The following is a 22,967-nucleotide window of genomic DNA, read 5'->3' as shown; positions in this document are numbered from 1 at the left end:
TTGGAGACAATGTTAAAAAAAAGAGCTGAACGTTTAATCTGCCTTCTTTGTACAAACTGTACTCAGGGGAACCAAATAATTGATGAGGGAGGAGTTTCTCTTACAGAAAGATGTCAGACCCAGTCCTGAACTCCCCCTTCGGGCATGACAGTGTGAAATGCTCCGCAGACTGCTGTCCTGTGAAACTGGTGGAAATAACTTTTTTTTAATGTTGATGTCTCTGAAAATGGCCTTAACAGCATACAGCCCACGAAGAAACATTTAAGAAAATTCACAAAAGCTCGGTAAGAAAGGAGTCTGTGCTATGTGACCCTAAAGCTCTGCCCGACCTCCCCCCGCCCCCCCAACCTCAGTGAGGCGAAATCACTCCAGACTGTCACAGCCCAGGGACACAGGCCTCTCTCCCCAGGAGGGAGAGGATGCCACTGCTTCTCATGCTGCCCCCAGCTCCTGGTGGCTGAAGCTAAGGGCTAGCGAGTACCCACAATAGCGGGGGCTCTCTTCTTCCACCCTGCTCCCACTTACAGGAAGGAGCCTTGCCCCTGGGTGCAGAGCTGGTGAGAATACTGGACTCCAGCCACCTTGGCCCCAGCTCATGGGCCAGGATAAAGGCCTTCACTGCCCATATCTAACACACCGGGTACATGAGAGTTCCATTCTATCAATCTCTTGACTTTTAGGTAATCTTGAAATTTTCCTGTATTAAAAACTTTAAGGATGAAAACATAAAAAAAAAAAATCCTTCCAGAGACCAAATTCAAGGTCCCCTGAGACTCTGAAACTCTTCAGTCTTTACAAGCATCACTGGAACATTCCTGCAGACTCAGTAATTTAGAAACCAGACCTTTAGACTCTTTCAGATTAACATGAAAATGATTATCGGGTGCCATCCCCAAAAGAAACCATTTCCAGAAAATGAGAGGAAAAGCTGCGAACACAGTAGGGTTTCTCGCGGGCCAAACTCATCTTCCCTTTTCTTTTCTTTTCTTTAAAGTAATCTCTATGCCCAACGTGAGGCTTGAACTCATGATCCCGAGATCGAGTCACACGCTCTACCACCTGAGCTAGCCAGGAGTCCCAAAATTCATCTTCCTTTAATTGGGAACCCTCCAGAGCTTCAGAGGTTAAGGTAAAAGTGACCCGGAAAACAGATGTGCAGAAACATGTCTCCCCTCCTCCCAGAAACAGAGAGGCTTTTGCTTAAACAGCAGTTGTGTTTAATCATTAAAATTATTCTGTCCCTAATGAAATAGAAACAATCTACATTTAAAAAGGAAGAGTCTTTTTTCTCCTTCACTTATTTTAGAGGCAAGGAGAAGTGAACAAAGAAAGCAGAACGTCTACGGTCAGGCCCTGGGAAAGCCTTCAGGCAGCAGAAGTCCCCTCTGCCTTCTGCCCTGATGTCCAAAGTCGCTGTCCTCAGGATTCTAAGGACCCGGCTCAGGAGTAAGGCTGCCCTGCGAAGTCTTGAAAGACCCTTCACCCTCTGACGTGGAGAGCTGGTTCCCCTCATCCTCATCGTCAGTGGCCTGGAGGATCCTCAGTAGTTTGAGCTCAGGGTTCCACCTTATTCTCGATGTACTGTCTGAAAGGTCCCCCAGGCTCCTCTCTCGGGATTCCAGCACAATGACCTCCTGAGTGCTAATGTCCTTGTTCGAAGGTTTGGTCTTGGATAATTCAGGATCTGAAAGAAGACCCAGCCATTAACTGCACCTGCAGCCCTCTCCCAACCGTGCCAAATGGAGGCCAGAAAAGGAAGGGCTGGGCACCTTTAGGACCCTTCTGAGGGATGAGGACTATGGCTTCCAGGGAGATGAACCATCCTTGTCAATAGAAGTTCAGCCCTCCCTGGCCTACGTGACTTACTAAGTGTCCTCCACCCTAGGAACTTACCATCCTTACTGAGGAAAGAATCTGAATAATTCTCCATCTGTGGTCTCTCTGTGGAATCCTGAAATTAGAGTAAGTGTAAGGACACTTGAATCAAGACTTAAGAAGAGTAAGGATTTTTCTAAAAGATGCTTTTCTTGGAAAAATTAGCATCAAGGACAGGACAAAATGCCACCTCCTGAGACTAAAGAGAGAAGCTTGTAGCACATATTCTTTGCCCTCTAGGCTGATCAAATGAAGCCAGAAGCCACTTTTCCATTCCCACCTGTCAGCTTAGGGGAGACCGCCTCCAAAGGTCGTTCCCAAGAATTCTTCCCATTCCTCCATCACACACTGCCCCTCCCACCGAGAGATGGAGGCCGTTTTCCCTCCCCTGGAAACTGGGCTGCGCTGTGATTCTGTGACTAATGAAAGATGGCAGAAGTGACACTGTCCTAGCTAAAGTCCCATCTCTTAAGAAAGTGCTTTCCCAAGGACACCTGGGCACCTCAGCAAGTTAAGCATCTGACTTCAGCTCAGGTCACGACCTCATGGTTTGTGGGTTTGAGCCTCACATCAGGCTCTCTGCTGTCAGCTCAGAGCCTGGAGCCTGCTTCAGATTCTGTGTCTCCTGCTTTCTCTGACCCTCCCCTGCTCACTCGCTCGCTCGCTCTCTCAAAAGTAAATAAACATTTTAAAAATTAAAAAAAAGAAAAAAGAAAAAAAAGTGCTTGCATGAGATTACTATACTGTCAAGAAGCCCAAATGAGCCACGATGGAGAGGCCTCATGGAAGAGAACTAAGGCAATTTGGCCAAAAGCCCCGCCCCAGCCACTGGCTGAAAGCAGCTGCAGTGAGGGACATCAAGCAACACCAGAAAAATCGTCCGGCCAACCCTCGGAATCATGAGAAGTGGTCAAGCACTGCAGTTGCAGCTTTGAGGTGGTCTGTTGTACAGTAACAGGGAACTGAGCCAGGACCCTGGCAGAATGGCTCCTCTACTCTTACCTGCTTCAAGGTGGGATCTTCTAACTTCATCCACTGTGGCTGCTTTTTGTCACTTTTCCAATCTGGTGGAGTTCTGCAACCTAGTGACCACAAAGCCAGTTCAGTTCTCTTCTTATTGGTATTTCATATACCATTGTGGGGCTTCCAGGTGACCCCTAATCTACAAGTGACTCCCCATCTAGGGCAAGACAGGTTAGAGGAGGTGGAAGGGAGTTCGGCCTCTGAGTTCACCTGGGACTGTGACCACATCTATTACAGAATTAGAGATTAAGGTCAAATGTATGTTGAAAGACTTAGGGTTCCTCCAAGAAACCTAAGGGGCTGGTACCTGCACATCTCAGCAGCAAAAGAAACCCTATCCCTATGCTTTCAGTTGATGAATACTCCTCTTACCTTCTGGCACCAACCCTAATGTCCCCCTATTCGCTTCTAAAAATGGAACTCTTCCTTTCCAAAAGCTCTAGTCCTAAGGTTCTTCAACATCAGCTGTTTCCCCATCTAATCCCTATCAGCTGTTTCCACAACTAATCCTAAATGCATTCGCCCTTTCCTTTCTCACTTCCCTTCCTCTAGATGAACATCTTCCAAGCTGCCACCAGAGACGTTAGGCTAAAAGGCAAAGCCAGTCAAGGAGCTCCCCTGCTTAATGCTGGTTGGTTCCCCGCCTGCACTGGCTCTCACCCTAGCTGCACACTGGAAGTACTGGGAGCTCTACTTACTGAGGCCCGGGTCCCAACACCAGAACTTCTGACTCAGTAGGTCTGTGGTGCATCCTGGGTATTTGAGATTTAAAAGCCCCTCAGTTGATCTCAGTGTGCAGTCAAGGGGGAGCACTGTGACCAGGAGCAAAGGCAAAACACCTTAACAGGCTACACAGGCTCCCACCTACCTCTTCAGCCCAATATTCCACCACTCTCTCAAATCACTGGCAGCCACGATGGACTGCTGTGTTCCCTGAGTAGCCACGCTCCTGCAAGATGCCTCTGCTAAAGCAATTCCCACTTCTGGGAACTCTCTTTCATATCAGGGAACCTCTCACACATTCAAGATCCAGTGCAAAAATCGACTCTTCCATAAATCTTTCTCAACTCAGTGAGGACAGGCCACTGCTCTAAGCACAGGGGCACCTGGGTAGCTCAGGTCTTGATTTTAGGGTTGTGAGTTCAAGCCCCACACTGGGCTCCATGCTGGGTGTGAAGCCTACTTAAAAAAAGAAAAACAGCACCCTAGTCACCTATTGGAGGCATCAGGGAGAGGAACAAAAGGCACTTAAATGAATTCAAGGGAGTTATGATCACCCCGGATGGGGAGCTAACCTTGGACCAGTCAGCCTCCACCTGGGCAACAGCCCTACTTCTGTCTACGTCCCACATGAAGGTCAGGAAGCTTCTTAGGTCTTCAGGTCAGAGGCTACTGTTGGCATCTGAGAGCTCAACGGGATGGGAAACAAACCGAGAGGGGGCAGCATTCTTCTCAGGACACAGCCCCTCTGAGCCCTCCCTCTGCCCCAGGGCTGGAGAGCAAACTCTGATGAGACAGTCAGCGATGTCCAGTCTTAACAGGGCACAAGAATCTTCTAAGGTTGAGGGTCATACTTTCTCCCTCCTCTTCTTTCTTTTTTCTGCACTCAAACTGAGCAATGTCAGAGGCACCAGGGTAAGTATATCCTTCAGCTCAGACGGGTGATAAGGACTCCAAAAAAGGGGGAGGTACCTATTCTCGTGTCCCACATGAACACCAGCGGAAAAGAATCGTCTCTCAAGAGTCGGCTACTTGCCTCCTGGGGGGCTAGACAGTGTGCCGCTCTCAACCGGGGCCTCCAGGAACTAACCTGCATCTGGCAAGCGGAGGGCCCTGGACTCTTGCTTCCTTAGGACCCTCCTGGGGCTAACCAGGGGCCCTGGCTCCTTCCTGCCTCATTGCGTAATCTCCATCCTCAAATCACTCTGCCTTTTCTAAAGTAAGACGTGAGGGAAAATGCCTCTGACTCATGCTCATGGTCATCCCTCAAAGGCCCACGTGAAGCAGACATCTGGCCCAGCTTGCTTCCCTAGTAAATATCTGATGGAAGGATGATGTACGGTAGCCCGGTCAAGCCAAAACGCTCCAAGAAGAATTGTGAATGCTCGACAAAGGTCCCAAGATAACGGACAAGTTCAGTTTTCCTGCCCTCGGCTACATCCTGAGATTCCGTCCCTCCCAAAGCCACATTCTCCTTACCACAGCGTGGGCCATAAACCACAGTACCTGAACATTTATGCAAAACGGCCGGGCTCCCTGGATTACTCTTGGGTTTCTTTTTAGCCTCCTGAAACCCACATGAGGAGGAACTGAATTAGGACCTTCGGAAGTGAAGAAAATGTTTCAGAAAGGGTCTAAAAGAAGGAAGTTAATATCTGCAGCCAGACTGGAACTCTGTATCTACAACCAGACAGAGAACGGGGAGCCCGATAACCTCATACAGCCCTCCCGGTCCCAGGCTGCGCCTCTACCCCAGGCCCAGCCAGTGCGGGGGCGCCCCTCACTGCCCCCTACCTGTCTCTCAGGTGGCGTTTTCACCATCCTCCGCTGCTGCTTCTGCTGCCGCTGCCGCTTCTGGTGACCTGGTGAGCGGAGCGCGGCTCAGTCCTCTTCTCGCCGACACCTCCCACCCTCCCGCGGCTGTGTGCCCTGCCCTGCCCTGCCCTGCCCCACAATGGTGACGGCCTCTCTCTCAGAACCAAGCCATCTGTGGCAGGGGGCTGCTTTCTGAAACTGCGGTGTCCTGAGTTCTACGTGTGATTCCTGTAAGACTCTGGACACAAACATAACAAAGCTGGGACCAAGGTCAGGGATAAGCACCGTGAGCTGAGAGGGAACAGTACCTGAGGATCCGAGGGCACCAGAAAATCTACCTTCTGTGTTCAGGTTAGAAGACAATTTCTTCAAATGTTTAGGGTATCTCAATGCTGGTCTCTGGAGAGAAAAAGAAGGAAAAGAAGAAAAAGAAGAAGAGGAAGAAAGGAGGAGAGGAGAAGAATGAGGAGGAGAAGGAAGAGGAGGGGAAGGAGGAGAAGGAAAAGGAGAAGAAGGTAAAAGAGGAGAAGAAGGTGAAGGAGGAAAAAGAGGAAGAGAAGGAGGAGGAGGAGATGGAGAAGAAGGAGATGGAGGAGATGGGGGAGATGGAAGAGGAGGTGCTGAAAGAGGAGGGAAAGGAGGAGNTGGGGGGGACAGGGAAGGGGAAGAGGTGGGGAAGGGGAAGAGGAAGAAGAAGAAGAAGAAGAGGAGCTCTACTGAAGGTCTTTCCTTTTCCCAAAATGTACCTCTCAAATGCAGACACCCGTCTAGCCAACAGGGGCTTTTTGAGAACCGGGTGGCTGCAACATTACAGAGGAGCTATGGGGGGAGGAAAGAGTGCGGAAGTGCAGAAGAAAGAGAGACTGTTGCTGTCCTCAAGCCCCTCCCCATACATTTGCTCTCACCTACATATAGCCCAGCCCTTCTGTGAGGCTTGAGTCCAGCATGGAAGGATAGAGAGAAAGAAGAGATAGAAAGTCACCTCCTCCAGCCTTGAAAAGAACTGAGTCTGGATTTGCATGTAGACACCCTTCTCTGAGGCTCCCTCGCTCTTACATGCAGGGTGAGGCGGTGGACAGATAAAAACATCTCAGCAGAAATGGCACTGTCGGGTCGGCTCTTTTCCAGGGGAAGTTTCTTCTTCATCTCCAGAGAAGGCCTGCTTTTCCCTTCATCGGGCAAAAGGCTGAAGGGGACAGAGACACAGAGACAGCCAACAGTCAGCAACAACAACTCCTGGAGGTTGTGGCTGAGGAAACAGAGATGAAGAGGGCTCCAAATCTGCATAAAGTTCCACTTTGGGCCTGAAAAGCCCTGTGCCAGCAGGTGTTTTCAGCTCCCTGAGGACAGGCATGCTTATCCTCATTTTGCAAATAAGGGAATGAACTGTAAAGACGCTAGATAAATTACCAAAATGCATAAAACCAGGAAGTTTCAATGCAAAACCTAAAGGCTGTGTCACTCCAGACCACATTTCCCCTCTGCCTCCCACTTACCTAGAACTCATCTACCGAAAGAAGAGAGTGGAAGCACCTGGCAGGCTCAGTCCACGGAGCAGACAACTCCTGAGCTACGGGTCATGAGTTCAAGCCCCACAGTGGCCATAGAGCTTACTTTAAAAACAACAAAAAAGAGGGGCGCCTGGGTGGCTCAGTCGGTTAAGTGTCCGACTTCAGCTCAGGTCATGATCTCACAGTTCATGAATTTGAGCCCCCTGTCGGGCTCTGCGCTGACAGCTCAGAGCCTGGAGCTTGATTCAGATTCTGTGTCTCCCTCTCTCTCTGCCCCTCCCCCACTCGTGCTCTGTCTCTCTCAGAAACAAACATTTAAAAACATGTCTTAAGTTAGAAGAACAGAGTAACAGTTCTCATGGAGGTTCAAGTGAGAGAACATACATAATTATTTAGCACAGGGCCTGGCAGGTGGTAAGTATTTGGCAAATGGTGGCACACTGGTAAGTCTAAGAACTCACCAAACGCAAGGGGACGGTGTTCTCCTTACTCAGAATGAGCACGCTACTTAGCCCCTCCTCCACCTGAGAGAAGGGCAGGCGCTCTGGCTCTCCCACAGGCTTACATGATACTCACTCCTTCAACAGATGCTGAGGTATTGGTTCCATGTCAAATTGGTTCCAGAAAGGAATGAACCGTGAAGTCAGTTGCTTAAAAAGGTGCACTGGCGAGGGGGGAGGCACGGTCATCCGGGGAGGTCCCAGCTGTGTTTCTGTATTCTGCTTTCCATTGAGAAAATGGTCGTTCTAGAAAAGCAACAGTGAAGGTGAAGCCCTCTCTTCAGCGCCACTCCTTCCGGTCAACATCGCAGCCTCCCGGACACAACCCTGGCAAGCCAAACTCCTCACTACACACCCGCTCCAGCAGCACCCCCCTCCTCTGCACTGCGAGGGCCACCGTACCTTCCCTCCCAGGCTCCCCACCCCATTGCTGAATTCAGATCATACAGGGACTAGTTGTTTTGGTTTGTTTTCTTTTTCCCAAAAGGTTATTAATTCACTCACTGAGCAAACTGAACAACTATTTATTGGCCAACGATGTGCCAGGCACTGGGCTAAGCCTGGGGACTGAGCAGTGAATGAAATAGACTAAGACATCCTCTCCCGGATGTAGGAATCTTCCAGCTCTGTGGCTTACTTGAGGTTACATTTATTCGTCAGTGGTGGCATGAGAATGAGAAACTCAAGTCCATTATAAACCCTCATCCACTGATGTTCTTTTTATCACACTGGGAATTTGTCTTTAATTGGCTAGAAATTCCCCCTGAATACTCAACACTTCCTCCTAACTTCTGTTCAAGGTACTCTTCACCCTACTACAAGGAGGAGGTAGGGAAGAGGGTTTCTGAACAGAAAATGCTCTGGTAATTATTCCTTAAAAGGAGTTTTCTTTTGCAGGTTTCGTTCATTTAAAAAGAACAGGGAAAGGGGGAAGGTAGTTGAAAGGAAAAATGAAATAAAACCACCAAAACTCTACAGAGAAACATCATAAAGGTTTGACCAAAACCGCCCACTTACAGCTGCACGGCTCACTTGGCCATCCTGCCTGGACACAGTGCGCTTCTCAGCTGGTCTTGAAACGAGAGAAACCACAACTTAGTCCCAGCCATGTCAGACAGAAGCACCGCGGGTGTCTCTGAATGGTGACCACGAGGATTTCCATCCTCTCTTCAGTACTCGAAGACGGCTGGCTAGAAGTCCCAAGGGACCAACAACCCAGAAGCTGCTAAAAACAAGACCTAACCTCACACCTAAATGAGGTTCCCTACTATTCTCTCCTATGGTCCTGTTATTTGACTTCATAGCATTCATCCAAATTAGTACTTAGGTGTGGTGATGTGTGTAAGGTCTGAATCCCCCGCTACCACCCTAAGACTGTAGGAGGTCAAGGACCAAAGTCTGTTGGGTTCTTCACGGAATTCTCACTGCTTAGCACAGAGGTGGTGCTCAAGGATTTTTTGCTCCATCGTCTTCTTCCTCCTTGCCGGGAACACGGATATGATGGCTGGAGCTCTAGCAGTCACCTTAGACCGTAAAAGCCCCCATGAAGCACCTTAGAAAAGGAAACCCATGGGCCAAGGATGACAACCATAGAGCCAGAAAGAGCTCTGATTTCCGATCACCTCATAGAGCTGACATACTAGCCCGGGCCCAGCCACATCTGGGCTTTTTTTTTTCTACATAAAAGGAAATAAAACCTTAGTGGTCTTTTGTTTACATCACACGCACACACACATGCATATATGCAGAAGCACTGACAGGATCATTTTTTAAAAAGACAAAGAAGGGCTCCTGGGTGACTCAGTCTGTTAAGCCTCTGACTCTTGATTTCAGCTCAGTCGTGATCTCACAGTTCATGAGTTCAAGCCCTGCATCAGGCTCCGTGCTGACAGTGCAGAGCCTGTTTGGGATATTCTCTCTCTCTCTCTCTCTCTCTCTCTCTCTCGCTCGCTCGCTCGCTCGCTCCCTCTGGCCCTCCCATGTGCACTCTATCAAAATAAATAAACAGGGGCACCTGGGTGGCTCAGTTGGTTAAGCTTCCAACTTCAGCTCAGGTCATGATCTCAACTGTTCCCAACTTCAAGCCTTGTGTCGGGTTTGAGATTCTGTGTCTCCCTCTTGCTCTTTGCCCCTCCCCTGCTCACGCTCTGTCTCTCTTTCTCTCTCTCAAAAATAATAAAATAAACATTTAAAAAGTTTTTTAATAAACTTTAAAAAAAAAGGAAAGAGAATGAGATCCTTTTGTAGTTCATCAGCATGGGAGTTCACATTGTTGTGTGACATGTGCCTCCCTCAAAACTTCTTACAACCTCAGCACGTTACCCATCTGATGTTAAAAAAGAAAAAAAGAAGAAAAATGAAGTAAAAAGAAATTCTTAAGTCACATCATATCTAAACAGTCACTTAACAAGGATCTGAAAGCAGCACTCATGAAAGAAAAACCAAACACTGTCTTCCAATGGTCACTGGCATTGGCAAGCCTTTGGGCCACCAAATGATCCTTTGGCTTTGTGCATAGGTTCCACCTGCTGTCCACTTGCGCCACGGTGCTGGGCCTTGGGGCTGAGACCAAACATGCATGTGCATCACTGAAAACGTTTTCACTACCTGGGGACAACTAATAAGAAAAACAGATAGTCAGGAAGCATCTGTCTCTTAGACCCCACAAACACACTGGGCTCTATCTTGTGTGCTACTGACGGCCATGATTTGATGGAGAGAAGCCCCCCAACATGAAGCACAAAGTGCGTTAAGTAGAACCCCAGTGGAGCAAGAAGCAAATACAAGAGACCGTGACCTTCTTTTCTACGTGCCCTCCTGATACTTGCACACTTTCACTGAGGTGGCTGACTAGGAGATCACGTAAATGAGGCCTGTGCAGGGCAGCGGGGACTTGCAGCACACAAGAGTTGAGGGCCCCCATGTTCTGGACACGACACTCACCTCACATGCTTCTCTGGTTGTTCTGGGATCCAGACGACAACCATATTTCTAGCATCTTGAGAGCTGGGAAGTTGTGTCTCATTCAAATTCAGCACTGAAAGCTGAGAGAAACATGTGAAGCCTCCTTATGGCTTGAAGGTACAAGCTCCCGCCGGCATTCCGAACTGGCCTAAGAACTGACTTATCACACTAACCTAAAGGGCATGTGGCGCGGAAGATAACAAGAAGACATTTCTCATCCCTAAGTCGTCTTTATAACATGGCCTCAAGAAACCGGACACCAGTATGGGTACTCTGCAAGAGCGTGCACGTTTAAACAAATGGTCCCCCCACCTCCCCGTGACATTAGGGTAGCATTCCCTGCGCACTGACAGCGCCGGACCTGCTTGGGATTCTCTCTCTCCCTCTCCTCACGCCCGTGTGCGTGTGCTCTCCCTCTCTCTCAAAATAAATAAATTTTAAAAAGAGAATAAGATAGAATAGGACAGAAAATTTCAGAGACCATCGCTCACTGTTAGGGTAAGGCTTGTTTTGTGCTATTTTGTGCAAAACTTATTTCTTACTGGAGGTCATAGCTAAAAAAAGTTTGACAGTTATCAGAGGAGATGACCTAAAGGCCCATTTTAGGTGTGACATTGCAGCATTTTCATTTCCCCGTACTATGAGATGACAGGGTTTACATCGTAGCTGAACATGTTCTATGCAGGACACAGGCAGGGAAGTCTTACCCGTGCCAGATCAATCCCACCTGTGTCTGCGATTTCTGGAACCAGTATAGTATGTAAAGGCATTAGCACAGAGCCTAGCTATATTAAGGGCCCAATATGAGTTAGTTATCATTGTCATTCTTCAGATTCTAGTCACCCTCAATGTTAAATAAAGACACATATTTTATCCCCACTAGTAAAGAGAAAATACTGGGGGAGTACCTTCTTAAGGCCATGACTTACTTTAGGAGACCTGTCAGTACAGTGAGTTAAATCTTTGGCAGGTAGAGCCTTCCGAGGCCTAAAAAATAAGAGTTTCCAAACATGACACAGAGACACAAATGACTTACAGGACAACAGGTAGCGCTATGAGGAAAAGCCTTCTGCTCATCCACAGAAAACCTTGGGGCTTAGCACTTACCGAATGAATGCAGGGCCTCCCTATTTCCTTAAGTTGTGTTTGCTTCTTTGTTCTGGAACAGCTCCCAGACATTGCACACTGCAATCACTTCACCTCTGTTTGCTGAATCAAACTGAATTCAGAGCCTATGCGTCCCTCTTTCCAACCAGAGAGTTAGGTCGCCATCAATAAAAGTTGACTGAGTTGATGTCGATGTTCAAAGCACGTTAAGTAAGCAAAATGGGGTCTTTATGTACAAAGGAATATTTTCCAGCCTCAATAAGAAATGCAATTCTGACACACGCCCCAACATAGATGATTCCTGAAGCCATTATGCTAAGTGAAATAAGCTAGATGCGGAAGGACAAATCTTGTAGGATTCCACTTATCTGAGGTCCCTAGAGTAGGCGAACTCATACAGAAGGAAAGCAGAATAGACGTTAACAGGAGCCGGAGGGAGGACGCAACGGGGAGTTGCTGTTTAATGGGTATGGAGTTCCTGTTTGAGATGATTAAAAAGTTCTAGAAATGGATAGTTGTGATGGTTGCACAACATTGTGAATGTACTTAATGCCAGTGAACTGTACACTTAAAAACAATTAAGATGGTAAATTTACATAATGCGTATTTACCACAAAAAAAAAGAATACTGCCCCCTTACATTTTCATGTCACTTGCATTATATTTATTTTTTAAAACACATGTGAAGTATACGAACGAATAAATATTCCAAGGAAGTGTAAGATAAAGACCCAGCACCTTAGCTGGATTTATGTGATGTTGGCCGCTGTCTGCTCTCCAGCTCCCTAGCTTCACCTCTGCCCACTCTCCCATTCCTGCTCCATGTTCCACCCACAATGGACTCTTTTCCTCCTACCTAAAGATCTTCCTCTTGCCTCCAGGCCTTTGGATATGCTATTTCTGTAGTCCAGAACTCTCTTCACGCCCACTCCCACATGCAACCCCCACTTCACCAGACTGTCCAAATTTCGGCTGAAGGCACAGGTGCCACAGAAGACAGTGCCCTGAGGAACCATCCCTGTGTGCTTCCACACCCCCGGGGTGCTACCCTCAGCACTCCCGGCACACGGAACGGTTCTCTGCCTCCCCAGCTAGGCTGAAAGCCCTTTAGGAGTAAAGACCGGATCTTATTGGGGCGCCTGGGTGGCTCTGTCGGTTGAATGTCCAGCTTAGGTCATGATCTCACAGTTCATGAGTTCAAGCCCAGCTCACTGCTGTCAGCACAAAGCCTGCTTCGGATCCTCTGTTCCCCCTCTCTCAGCTCCTCCCCCCCTCAAAAATAAATAAAACTTTTAAAAAAATACTGTATCTTGTTTACCACTGAATCCCCAGAGCCCAGCAGAGTGACCCCTACTAAGATATTTTTGTGAATTAAATGAATGACTACGTAAGTGATGTCATAGCCTTTGCCTTCACAGACCCTGGCTAGGAAAAGCCATCTTCTTCCGGAGGTTCAAGTCCTAGAGAACCAGAAAGTAGTCCTACCCTTTCCTGTACTGTGTTTAGCCTACCAGAAGCCACCAAAGGCTGATTACATCAAAAAGAAAAGGAGCCCATACAAGGACCACCAGCAGTGCCTTGATTCCAGGCCATAAAAGTTTCGAATTTTACAAGTCTAAGTTTTCCACAGATGTCTGTCCCTTAGCTTCCCGTATCCGCAAGCACTAATTGGGTGCCTAGACTCTGTGGGCAATCAAAAGGAAACTATTGCTTCTTCCTTCATGAGCTTACAAATTGTTTCATTCCTAAAAACAAAAGATAAGAAAGAGAGCGTGTGTGTACAGTTTTCTGATGACCTGCAGAGGCTGACGAGGTACTCCCTGTGGTGGCCTGAACTGTGCCGTCAAATTCTTAGGTTGAATCCTAACCCTCAATTACTCCAGAATTTGAGTCCCTCAATACTTGGAGACAGGGTTTTTAAGGAAGTAATTAAGGCAAAGTGAGGTCATACAGACAGGTCCAAATCCAAGATGACTGGTGCTCTTATCAAAAAAAGGAGGGGCACCTGGGTGGCTCAGTTGGTTAAGCGTCCGACTTTGGCTCAGGGCATGATCTCACAGTTCGTGGGTTCGAGCCCTGTGTCAGGCTCTCTGCTGACAGCCAGTTCAGAGCCTGGAGCCTGCTTCAGATTCTATATCTCCCTCTCTCTCTGACCCTCCCCTACTCATGCTGTCTCTCTCTCTTTCTCTCTCTCTCTCTCAGAAATAAATTTTAAAAAGATTTTTTTAATTGTTAAAGAAAAGGAAGTTAGGGGATTAAGAGTACACTTATCATGATGAGCACTGAGTAATGCACGGAATTGTTGAATCAGTATATTGTACACCTGTAACTAATATAACAAGGTTATTAACTATATTGGAATTAAAATTAAGCACTTAATTAAAGAAGAAGAAAAAGGAATTGTGACAAAGACACACAGAAGAAAGGTCCTGTTAAGAAACAGCTCACCTAGGAGCATCTAGGTGGCTCAGCCGGTTAGATGGTCCGACTTCAGCTCAGGTCATGGTCTCACATTTTGTGAGTTCAAACCTCGCGTTGGGCTCTGTGCTGACATCTCAGAGCTGGAGACTACCTCAGATTCTGTGTCTCCCCCTCTCTGGCCCTTCCCACTGATGTCGTCTCTCTCTCAAAAATAAACATCAAGGGGCACCTGAGTGGCTCAGTCGGTTAAGCGTCCGACTTCGGCTCAAGTCACAATCTCACCGTTTGTGGGTTCGAGCCCCGCGTCGGGCTCTGTGCTGACAGCTAGCTCAGAGCCTGAAGCCTGCTTCAGATTCTGTGTCTCCCTCTCTCTCTGACCCTCCCCTGATCACGCTGTCTCTCTCTCTCATAAATAAATAAAAACTCTTAAAAAATTAAAAAAATCTCATAAATAAATAAAAGCTCTTAAAAAATTAAAAATAAAATAAACATTAAAAAAAAAAAAGACATAAGCTACCTACAAGCCAAGAAGAAAGGGTTCAGAAGAAAACAACTCTAAAAACACCTTAATCTTGGACTTCTAGCCTCTCGACTTAAAAAAAAAAAAATACATTTGTGTTGTTTAAGCCACATAGCCTAGGGTATTTTGTGACAGTGACCTTAGCAAATTAATATAACCCTATTTTAACCAATTCCTACAATACAAATAAAGCTTTCCTTTTGTTTCCCACTGCCTATTCACCATTTCTCTAACTGAACTAGTGTTTTGTTTTTTTTTAAGTTAATCTATTTATTTTTGAGAGGGGAAGAGAGAGAGAGAGAGAGAGAGAGACAGCGAGAGCGAGCCTGAGCTGGGGAGGGACAGAGAGAGAGAGAGGAAGACACAGAATCCGAAGCAGGCTCAGAGCCTGGAGCCACCCAGGTGCCCCAAACTGGTGTTTTATTTTTAGTCCAGCTTTCTCAGAGTCTACTACACAGGTCAAGGAAGTCAACCCAGAATTTTCAGATGGTAGGCTCATAAGGGAAGATTCCATGACAATTTACCTGTCTTGAAATTTGGAGTCAAACTTTGAACCTTTACACAATAAAGTGGGAGCTCTGGTGAAGGTAAATCCTGATAAATGGCCACAAGCAAGTCCCCTAGTCGGGAAGCAGACATCTGAGATGTTTACAATGGTGAGCACTGGGGATTTGTCTGAGAAAAAAGAAAACATGTAATATGTCAAAAGGGAGCCAAATGGAAATAGTTCGAAGATCTTATAAGGAAGAAGCAGGGCTGACTAAACTCACCTTCATTGTTCGGAGCTGTTTTGCAGGGAGAGCCTAGGATTCGAGGGTGGCCCCTCTCAACCCGGCGGATTGTTGCCCAGCATTGTGGATGCTGACAAACAGCCATTTTGCAGGTGGTTTCATCCCACTGGCTTTCATCAGGCAAGTCCATAGCTACAGACAGTTTAGGACAAAAGCCAATTGTGCAGCTTTCTAGCCCTCTAGGGTGACAACAAGCACATAATTAGAGCATATTATACATTAGCCATGTGGTCCAGATCTTTAGACTCAAAGCGTAAAATATTTCTATTGAACCCATATACATAAATGATGGTCACAGGATAGTTAAGAATTGGGTAGCAAGTGGGGTGCCTGGGTGGCTCAGTCGGTTAAGCATCCAGCTTTGGCTCAGGTCATGATCTCACAGCTCGTGAGTTCGAATCCCGCACCAGGCTCTGTGCTGACAGCTCAGAGTCCGGAGCCTGCTTTGGTTTCTGTGTCTCCCTCTCTCTCTGCTCCTCCCCTGCTTGTTTGCTGGCTGTCTCTCTCTCTCTCAAAAATGAATAAACATTTTTAAAAATTAAAAAAAAAGAATTGGGATTAAAAAAAAAAAGAATAAGGGGCTCAGTCAGTTACACATCTGACTCTTGATTTCAGCTGAGATCATGATCTCACAGTTCCTGCATCAGGCTCTGCACTGACAGCATGATGCTTGCTTGGGATTCTCTTGCTCCTTCTCTCTCTGCCCCTCCCCAACTTGATCTCTGTCTCTCAAAATATATAAACACTTTTTAAAAAATGAATGAGGGGTGCCTGGGTGACTCAGTCGGTTAAGCGTCCAACTTCAGCTCAGGTCATGATCTCACGGTTCGTGAGTTCGAACCCTGTGTTGGGCTCTGTGCTGACAGCTAGCTCAGAGCCTGGAGCCTGCTTCGGATTCTGTATCTCCCTCTCTCTCTGACCCTCCCCTGCTCATGCTCTCTCTCTCTCTCAGAAATAAATAAAACATTAAAAAAATATTTTTAAGAAATGAATGAAATCTTGCCATTTGTAACAACATGGATGGATCTAGAGAGTATAATGCTCAGAGAGCCGAATAAGTCAGAGACAAGTACCATGTGATTTTACTTACACATGGAATTTAAGAAACAAAACAAATGAACAAAGGGGAAAAAAAGACACAAACCAAAAAAGCGGCTCTTATCTGTAGAGAACAAACTGATGGTTACCAGAGGGGAGGTGGATAGGGGGAAGGGTGAAATAGGTAAAAGGGACTAAGAGTATATTGTGACAAGCACTGAGAAATGTATAGAATTGTTGAATCACCATATTGTACACCTAATATAACACTAATATAACTAATAGAAACTAATATAACACTGTATGTTAACTATCCTAGAATTAAAATTTTTTAGAAAGAAGACTGGCTAACAGACAAGTATGAAAATGGCTCAACATGAAATAGAAGGGCAAGAGTTTTTGGAGCAGACTGACTTCGGCACGTCTCCTACTTGACCACTTAGTAGCTGAGTGACCTGGCACTTAAGCAATGTGAGGTTCAGGTTCTTTATCTGTAAAATGAGGATAAGCCTATTTCACAGGGTCATTATGAAAATTAGTTAATGGATATTAAAAGATCTGGCGGGGTGCCTGGGTAGATCAATTAAGCATCCAACTTCAGCTCAGGTCATGATCTCACGGTTCATGAGTCTGAGCTCTCTGCTGTTAGCAAAGAGCCTCCTTTGGATCCTCTGTCTCCCTCTCTCTCTGCCCCCACCCCACTCACTCTCCTTCCCTCAAAAATAAAAAAAAAAAATTAAAACATAAATAAATAAAAAGTCTGGCATGTAGCTCAAAATAAGTATTGGTATCCTTTCCCTTTCCCCTTCATTAATCATTAGGGAGAAGACACCACCATCTCCAAACAAAATGTCTCATCAGATGAGAACTAAGACAGTCACCGAAGTGCTTGAGATGGCTTTAGATGGCTTGAACCTTTAAAAACGTGCTTCATTTTTCAACATGCTCCCATTCTCACACAGGCAACTAAAACACCCACCAGAAATGAGTGGGTTTACTCAAACAACAAAAGAGTAGAGGCCTCTGGCTTTTCATTTACTGGCTGTATGGTCCAAGGCAAGTGACTTTGCCTCCCTCAGCTTGCTTCCTCATATAGAGTGGGGATGGGAAATTCCGAAGTAGGACTGAAGAGCATTAAAGGAAATGTACTTTTATGTCTCATATATAATAGAAGCTCAATAAATAGTATCATCTTTCTCTCTCCAGAAATATTTTAGGCCATCACTACCTCCTGGTACCTAATAACTTTTTAAGGACAATTCCTTTTATTCAACACATTTATTGACTATCAAATCTGTGACGGGACCTGTTACAGGCATAGAGGACAGTAATGAACAAAATAAGTCCCTGTTCTAAAGAGCCTATAAATTAGACCAAAGATAGCCGACTATTGGCATGAGATCACACCTGTCCCATGACTTGTTTTGTCTGGCCTGCACTTTGAGCCTTTCTTTTTTTTTTTTTTTTTGATGGAAATAGTCCACAACGTTCAGCTTTCTGGTTCCTCTTACAAATAAAACTATTTGACAGCACGGTGGTCCCCGATTCTGACTAGATAGCAATTGGGTGGAGCTAAGCATCTCCTGGTGGCTTTAAATCAGACCTGTTCTATCCAGATGGCGAGTTGCGCCACCAAACCCTATAATCTTTAACTAATGCTATTTTTTGTTGCATTTGCTCGTTTCTCTCATAAAAAGGAAGTGTATCTCCACACTCATGTCTCTGTCAAAGCTGGAAAATTGGGATGTCTGGCTGGCTAGGTCAGTCGAACATGTGACTCTTTATCTTCCAACCTGAGTTTGAGCCCTAGGTTGCCTGCAGAGATTATTCAAAAAAAATTTAAAGCATGGCCATGAAGCTGTGACGTGAGAACATGTTTCAAGGAAAAAAAAAGGGGGGGGGCTGGGTGGCTCAGTCGGTTAAGCGTCTGACTTCGGCTCAGGTCATGATCTCACGGTTTGTGGGGTCGAGCCCTGCGTCGGGCTCTGTGCTGACAGCTCAAAGCCTGGAGCCTGCTTGATTCTGTATCTCCCTCTCTCTCTGACCCTCCTTTGCTCATGCTCTCTCTCTCTCTCTCAAATAAAACCTTAAAAAAAAAAATTAAAGAGCATTTGTGTTCAGTGGGAACAAGGACGGTTTCTACGTACATAATACGAAAATGATACAACTTAAAAACAACTGCAAAATCATGGTAATGTTTTTGACTGGGAAAGAGGTGTGATCCACAATTCAGTGAACTAAAAAATAAATACAAGTTTAACAGGATTTGGTTTTGAAGGGAGTGCAATGTCGCGTTATTCTTACAACCGGCTGCTTGCTGCCCTTTCATTGCCTGACAAGCCCTAACTGAGACCTAAAGTCTAGTTACGCCCATTTCTATGTCGCCAGCGTTAGCGCTGTACTGGCAAAGGAGTCTGCGTTCAACAATTCTAGGCGACAAACAACCTTAATGCGATTATTACAAAGTTGGAACGGGTGAAAAGATTAACGATGGACTTCAGGTCCCATAGAAGTGAAAACAGATACCCGCTTCGTTCCGCGAAAGGGAAGTGGGAGAGTCTGGCCTCTGAGCACCGCGCTACCAAACGCCACACGGAACCGCCTGGAAGCCCCAGCGCACTCCGAAAACCGGACCCCTCCTGAGACCGGGTGGAAGAGGCGGGGCCCGCCCACCAGGCCCCGCCTTCCGTTGGAAGGAGCCCCGCCCCGTCCACTCAGTCCACGCCTCCGTCTCCCGCTCTAGCCTCCAGCCAGCGCCGTTGCCAGGCAGCAGCGCAGAGCACTGTGGGGAAGGGACGGAAGCTCCAGTGAGCCATACTTGATCTGATGAGACGTCTCCAGACGTGGTGGTGGCGTGAAGCAAGGAAACGAGAATGGGAAGGGGCACTGAGTCCCGGTGGGGTCGGACGGAAGCCCGGGCAGGCCAAAACCTTAGCGGCGTGGAAAGTTCAGATGCTCGGACGAATCGAGGCGGAGGCGGGGCTGGGTGAGGAGGAAGGCAATGGCGCGCGGGGCACTGTGGGACACCATGTGAGCAACGTGAGGCGGGACGGAAGCCTCTTTGGGTCAGACTGTGGCGACGCGGGAAGTCCGGACGCCGTAGCGGCCTGAAGAAGAGGCTTGAGACCGCGGCGCGGGCCCCGGTGGCCGCAATGGCGGAGAGGCCCGAGGACCTAAACCTACCCAATGCCGTCATCACCAGGATCATCAAGGAGGCGGTGAGCAGCTTCGGCGGATGGATGGGCCAGGGGCGGACGAGCGGGCGGCAGAGGAAGCAGGTCCTGGGTCGGCAGCTTTACTCACCCACGTTCTTTTTCCAGCTCCCGGACGGTGTCAACATCTCCAAGGAGGCCCGCAGCGCCATCTCCCGCGCCGCCAGCGTCTTCGTGCTGTACGCCACTTCCTGGTGAGGCAGCCGGAGCTAGCCACAACCTAGCTGGGGCTGGGGCGTCGGGGAGCCGCAGAGCCCTGCCCCCCGCGTTCGTGGCTTGGGGTCCACAAAGCCCAGTAGTCGTGTCCTGCCCCCGCTAGGGGAGGCTCGGCCCTCCTCCAGTTCTGGTGGGCTGAAGCAAAATAAAGCAACAAAATTGCTTTGCTTTAACCGTGTTTTACGGGCAAGGGGGGAACTTAGCATGTCACCAAAAACGCATGCATCTGTGACCTAGTCTTTTCCGTACCGCCTCTGGTGCCCCTTTTCCACCCACCCCGTCTGACAGCCCCTGAGGCCCTTTAGTCTTTTTATTTTTATTTTGTTTCAGTGCCAACAACTTCGCGATGAAAGGGAAACGCAAGACCCTGAATGCCAGCGACGTGCTCTCAGCCATGGAAGAGATGGAGTTCCAGCGGTTCGTTACCCCGTTGAAAGAAGCTCTAGAAGGTAATGACCCTCTCCTTTGCTCAGCCAAGTAGATGTTCTCTTGTGTGACCTGCTCACCTGGCCCTGAGTCTTCCGGGCCTGAGTCCCTGTAGGAACAAGAAACAAGTGCTGAATGTGTCTCAGAATCCCTTCAGTTGGCACCACCTTAGATGTGACTGGTATTCTTCCTTCTCTGTCCCCGGCTTTTCCAGTTATACACTGGAGTTAGCTGCTGCTCAGCCCTGCCTCCTAACCCCCACCTTCCTCCGTACAGCGTACAGGCGAGAGCAGAAAGGCAAGAAGGAAGCTTCAGAGCAAAAGAAGAAGGACAAAGACAAAAAGACGGATTCAGAAGAGCAAGACAAGAGCAGGGAGGAGGACAACGACGAAGACGAGGAAAGGCTGGAAGAAGACGAACAGAATGAAGAAGAGGACGTGGACAACTGATGGGATGGGAAGGTACCACCCTGACCTGGGGTACGTTTGTGAGAAGCTTTTCCCCGCTGGGCAGAGTAGTCTTAGCCAGAAGAGCCCGAGAAGATCAAAATCAAAACTGGCAATTGAATCATCATCCAAACCAGCGCTTCCGTCAGAGCATCTGAGTAGCAGAATCCTGTTTTGCTAAATCAGTCTGACGGTAATGACTTTCAGGCGAGAGAGCGATTCTGAGCGGCTAATGTAATTAGTCGATCTGATCTCTCTTGTTTTCTTACATATGTGGTTAGGCAGTTTTTTGATCCCCAGTTCCCTTCCGACCCCCACTCCCTGAAAAAATAATAATAATAACTTTCATGCTGCCTGCTGTGTTCCAGATCACAGAGGCAGTCAAAGCTCAGGAAGAATTGGGGCTTTGAGTGTGACCAGTCTGTTGTGATTGTACAGGATTTGGCAGTACTAGCTTATTACAAGTGTTCAGAATGGTTTGGCTTTAGGAAAGTACTAAAAGACTATGGGAAAATGAAATCTGTTGTCTCTTCACTTTATGGTGACACTCATTGAATTTTGGTCCCTACATTGCTTGGAGCCCTCTATATTGCTGGATAGGCATTGGACCTGCTGGGGTGACTGCATCTGGCCTGATAGGCTCTACAGCAGCCACGTAGAGTGGAATTAGTCAAGCAAGTGTGCCAATATCTTACTCTTCCCAAACCAACCAGCCAACCACAGATGGCTTAGTCTTAGATGCACCTCACCGCCTGCTACTGCATTGTCACCTCCTGGAAGGTATAAAATTCCAGTCTTTCTCTTCCTGTAGTCCGCTTCCCAAGCTTGTGATTTTGGTTTTTTTCATTCTTCCAATTCCTGACAAGTCCCAAACTTAACTTATTTGTATGCACAACTTTGTCCTTCTGCCTTCCTGTCACTCTTCTGCCTCTCTTCCGTTCCTCATTCCACTTTCTCTCTCCCTCCTTTTCTCACATCTGCCAACCCAGAAACTTTGATAACCTGCTTAATATCCCAAAGGGCAGAAATTTGATGGTGCTCAGGAATCTAATCCCCACCTCCAAAGCCAACCCCTTTAACCACTTCTAAAGTAACTCGTGATCGGTCTTATTTTTTTTTTTCTATCTTCACATGTGGTGCCCCAAGCACTTTTTTGTTTGTCTCTAAGTTGAGTGCTTGGAGATTGCCAGGTAGAGAGGTGTATGTAGTTTGATACTGTTAATTTGTTAAATGAATACAGTCAAAAGCTCGTTGACAACTAAGTGAAGAAGGTTGAGAAAAATTATAATGCTTTGTATAAATAAAGAACATTCTTGTTAAAAGTGATGACTCCCGTTTCATCCTGCTTGTTTATAGTATGCTTTTGGGGAGGACTCCCTGCTCATGCCTCAGAGAGTTCTTGGAACGTGGACTGGGCTAGATCTTTGTAAACATGGGATCCTGCATGGCCTTGGGTGGCCAGCAGATGCTGCTCTTCAACCACAGCAAGAGTCGTTCATGGCTCTCCTGGGCAGCCCGTGCTTAGTAGTTGCTCAGTGACCCGACGTTTATGGAGGCCCTACTGTGGGTCTGGCACTGTTTTAAATGCTTTCAAGTATGAACTCTGAAACCCTCCGAAGGGGAACTGCTGTTCCTTTCCTGATCTCAGCCACAATGCTATATTATTCTCTAATGTACAGAACATTTTCAAATCCTGAATTTATAAGTAACATTTCATAAAAGTACAACCCATAAGTCATTAGATCTGGTGTTTTCTTCACAAAAGAAACGTCCTTTCTTAGGGCGCCTGGGTGGCTCAGTCAGTTGAGCGTCTGACTTCAGCTCAGGTCATGATCTCACGGTTTGTGGGGTCGAGCCCTGCATCGGGCTCTGTGCTGACAGCTAGCTCAGAGCCTGAAGCCTGCTTTGGATTCTGTATCTCCCTCTCACTCTGACCCTCCCCTGCTCACGCTGTCTCTCCTTCTCTCTCTTTTTCTCAGAAATAAATAAAAACATTTAAAAAAAAATAAACATCCTTTCTTTGGGAAGAGAGCACCACTCTGCTAAGTTCTCAAACGCCATCTGGATTCCTGTGGCTTCCTTTGAGCTGTTTTGTGCCTCATCTCTGCTCGCCCTGGCTTCTCCTGTGTATTGCCTGCCCAGTGAATCTTCCTGGAACAGAGCTATGCTCCATTTCCTCACTGTCCTTTGAAGTCCATACTTAAACCTCATATACAAAACCTACTTAAGGAGGGATTGCCTTACCATTTATTCCAATCCATCTCTACTTTATTGTGTAAGTCTCCAAGTCATCGAATCCCCAAAAGACCTCCTTGCTCCTTGCACCTGGCTTTAGTTAGCACATTTTGACTACCTAAGAAAAGCTATGTTTCCTGAGTGGGA

The 22,967-nt window shown here is 47.1% G+C and overlaps 2 protein-coding genes and 1 pseudogene across 3 annotated transcripts; 2 read left to right on the top strand and 1 right to left on the bottom strand.

The window, feature by feature from the left end:
• Positions 1 to 1,213: 1,213 nt before the first annotated feature.
• On the bottom strand, positions 1,214 to 18,961 carry CUNH9orf43 (chromosome unknown C9orf43 homolog). 2 transcript variants are annotated; one of them, XM_077769913.1, is made up of 14 exons: positions 18,812 to 18,961; positions 15,227 to 15,426; positions 14,981 to 15,131; positions 11,338 to 11,395; positions 10,388 to 10,488; positions 8,462 to 8,516; positions 7,521 to 7,690; positions 6,490 to 6,619; positions 5,742 to 5,832; positions 5,413 to 5,480; positions 5,125 to 5,185; positions 2,878 to 2,957; positions 1,894 to 1,951; positions 1,214 to 1,684 (listed from the first exon to the last, which is right to left on the bottom strand). In XM_077769913.1, the coding sequence occupies exons 2-14, from the start codon at positions 15,375 to 15,377 to the stop codon at positions 1,428 to 1,430; spliced, it is 1,431 nt and encodes a 476-aa protein (XP_077626039.1). In that variant the 5' UTR covers positions 15,378 to 15,426; positions 18,812 to 18,961; the 3' UTR covers positions 1,214 to 1,427. The 2 variants fall into 2 exon arrangements, with proteins under 2 accessions (XP_077626039.1, XP_077626038.1); XM_077769912.1 differs by having other exon boundaries at positions 5,772 to 5,832; positions 18,812 to 18,869.
• Positions 9,680 to 9,776, top strand: LOC144236302 (small nucleolar RNA U13; annotated as a pseudogene).
• Positions 18,962 to 19,323: 362 nt separating the features above from the next.
• On the top strand, positions 19,324 to 21,911 carry POLE3 (DNA polymerase epsilon 3, accessory subunit). The gene is made up of 4 exons (XM_077769915.1): positions 19,324 to 19,503; positions 19,606 to 19,691; positions 20,044 to 20,162; positions 20,416 to 21,911. The coding sequence occupies exons 1-4, from the start codon at positions 19,438 to 19,440 to the stop codon at positions 20,586 to 20,588; spliced, it is 444 nt and encodes a 147-aa protein (XP_077626041.1). The 5' UTR covers positions 19,324 to 19,437; the 3' UTR covers positions 20,589 to 21,911.
• Positions 21,912 to 22,967: the final 1,056 nt, after the last annotated feature.

Source organism: Crocuta crocuta, unplaced genomic scaffold (assembly GCF_008692635.1).
Source record: "Crocuta crocuta isolate KB4526 unplaced genomic scaffold, BGI_CrCroc_1.0 scaffold95, whole genome shotgun sequence".
In the NCBI taxonomy this organism is placed as follows: domain Eukaryota; kingdom Metazoa; phylum Chordata; class Mammalia; order Carnivora; family Hyaenidae; genus Crocuta; species Crocuta crocuta.
Note: the sequence above shows the minus strand (reverse complement) of the source record. Positions and strands in the feature narration are given on the sequence as shown.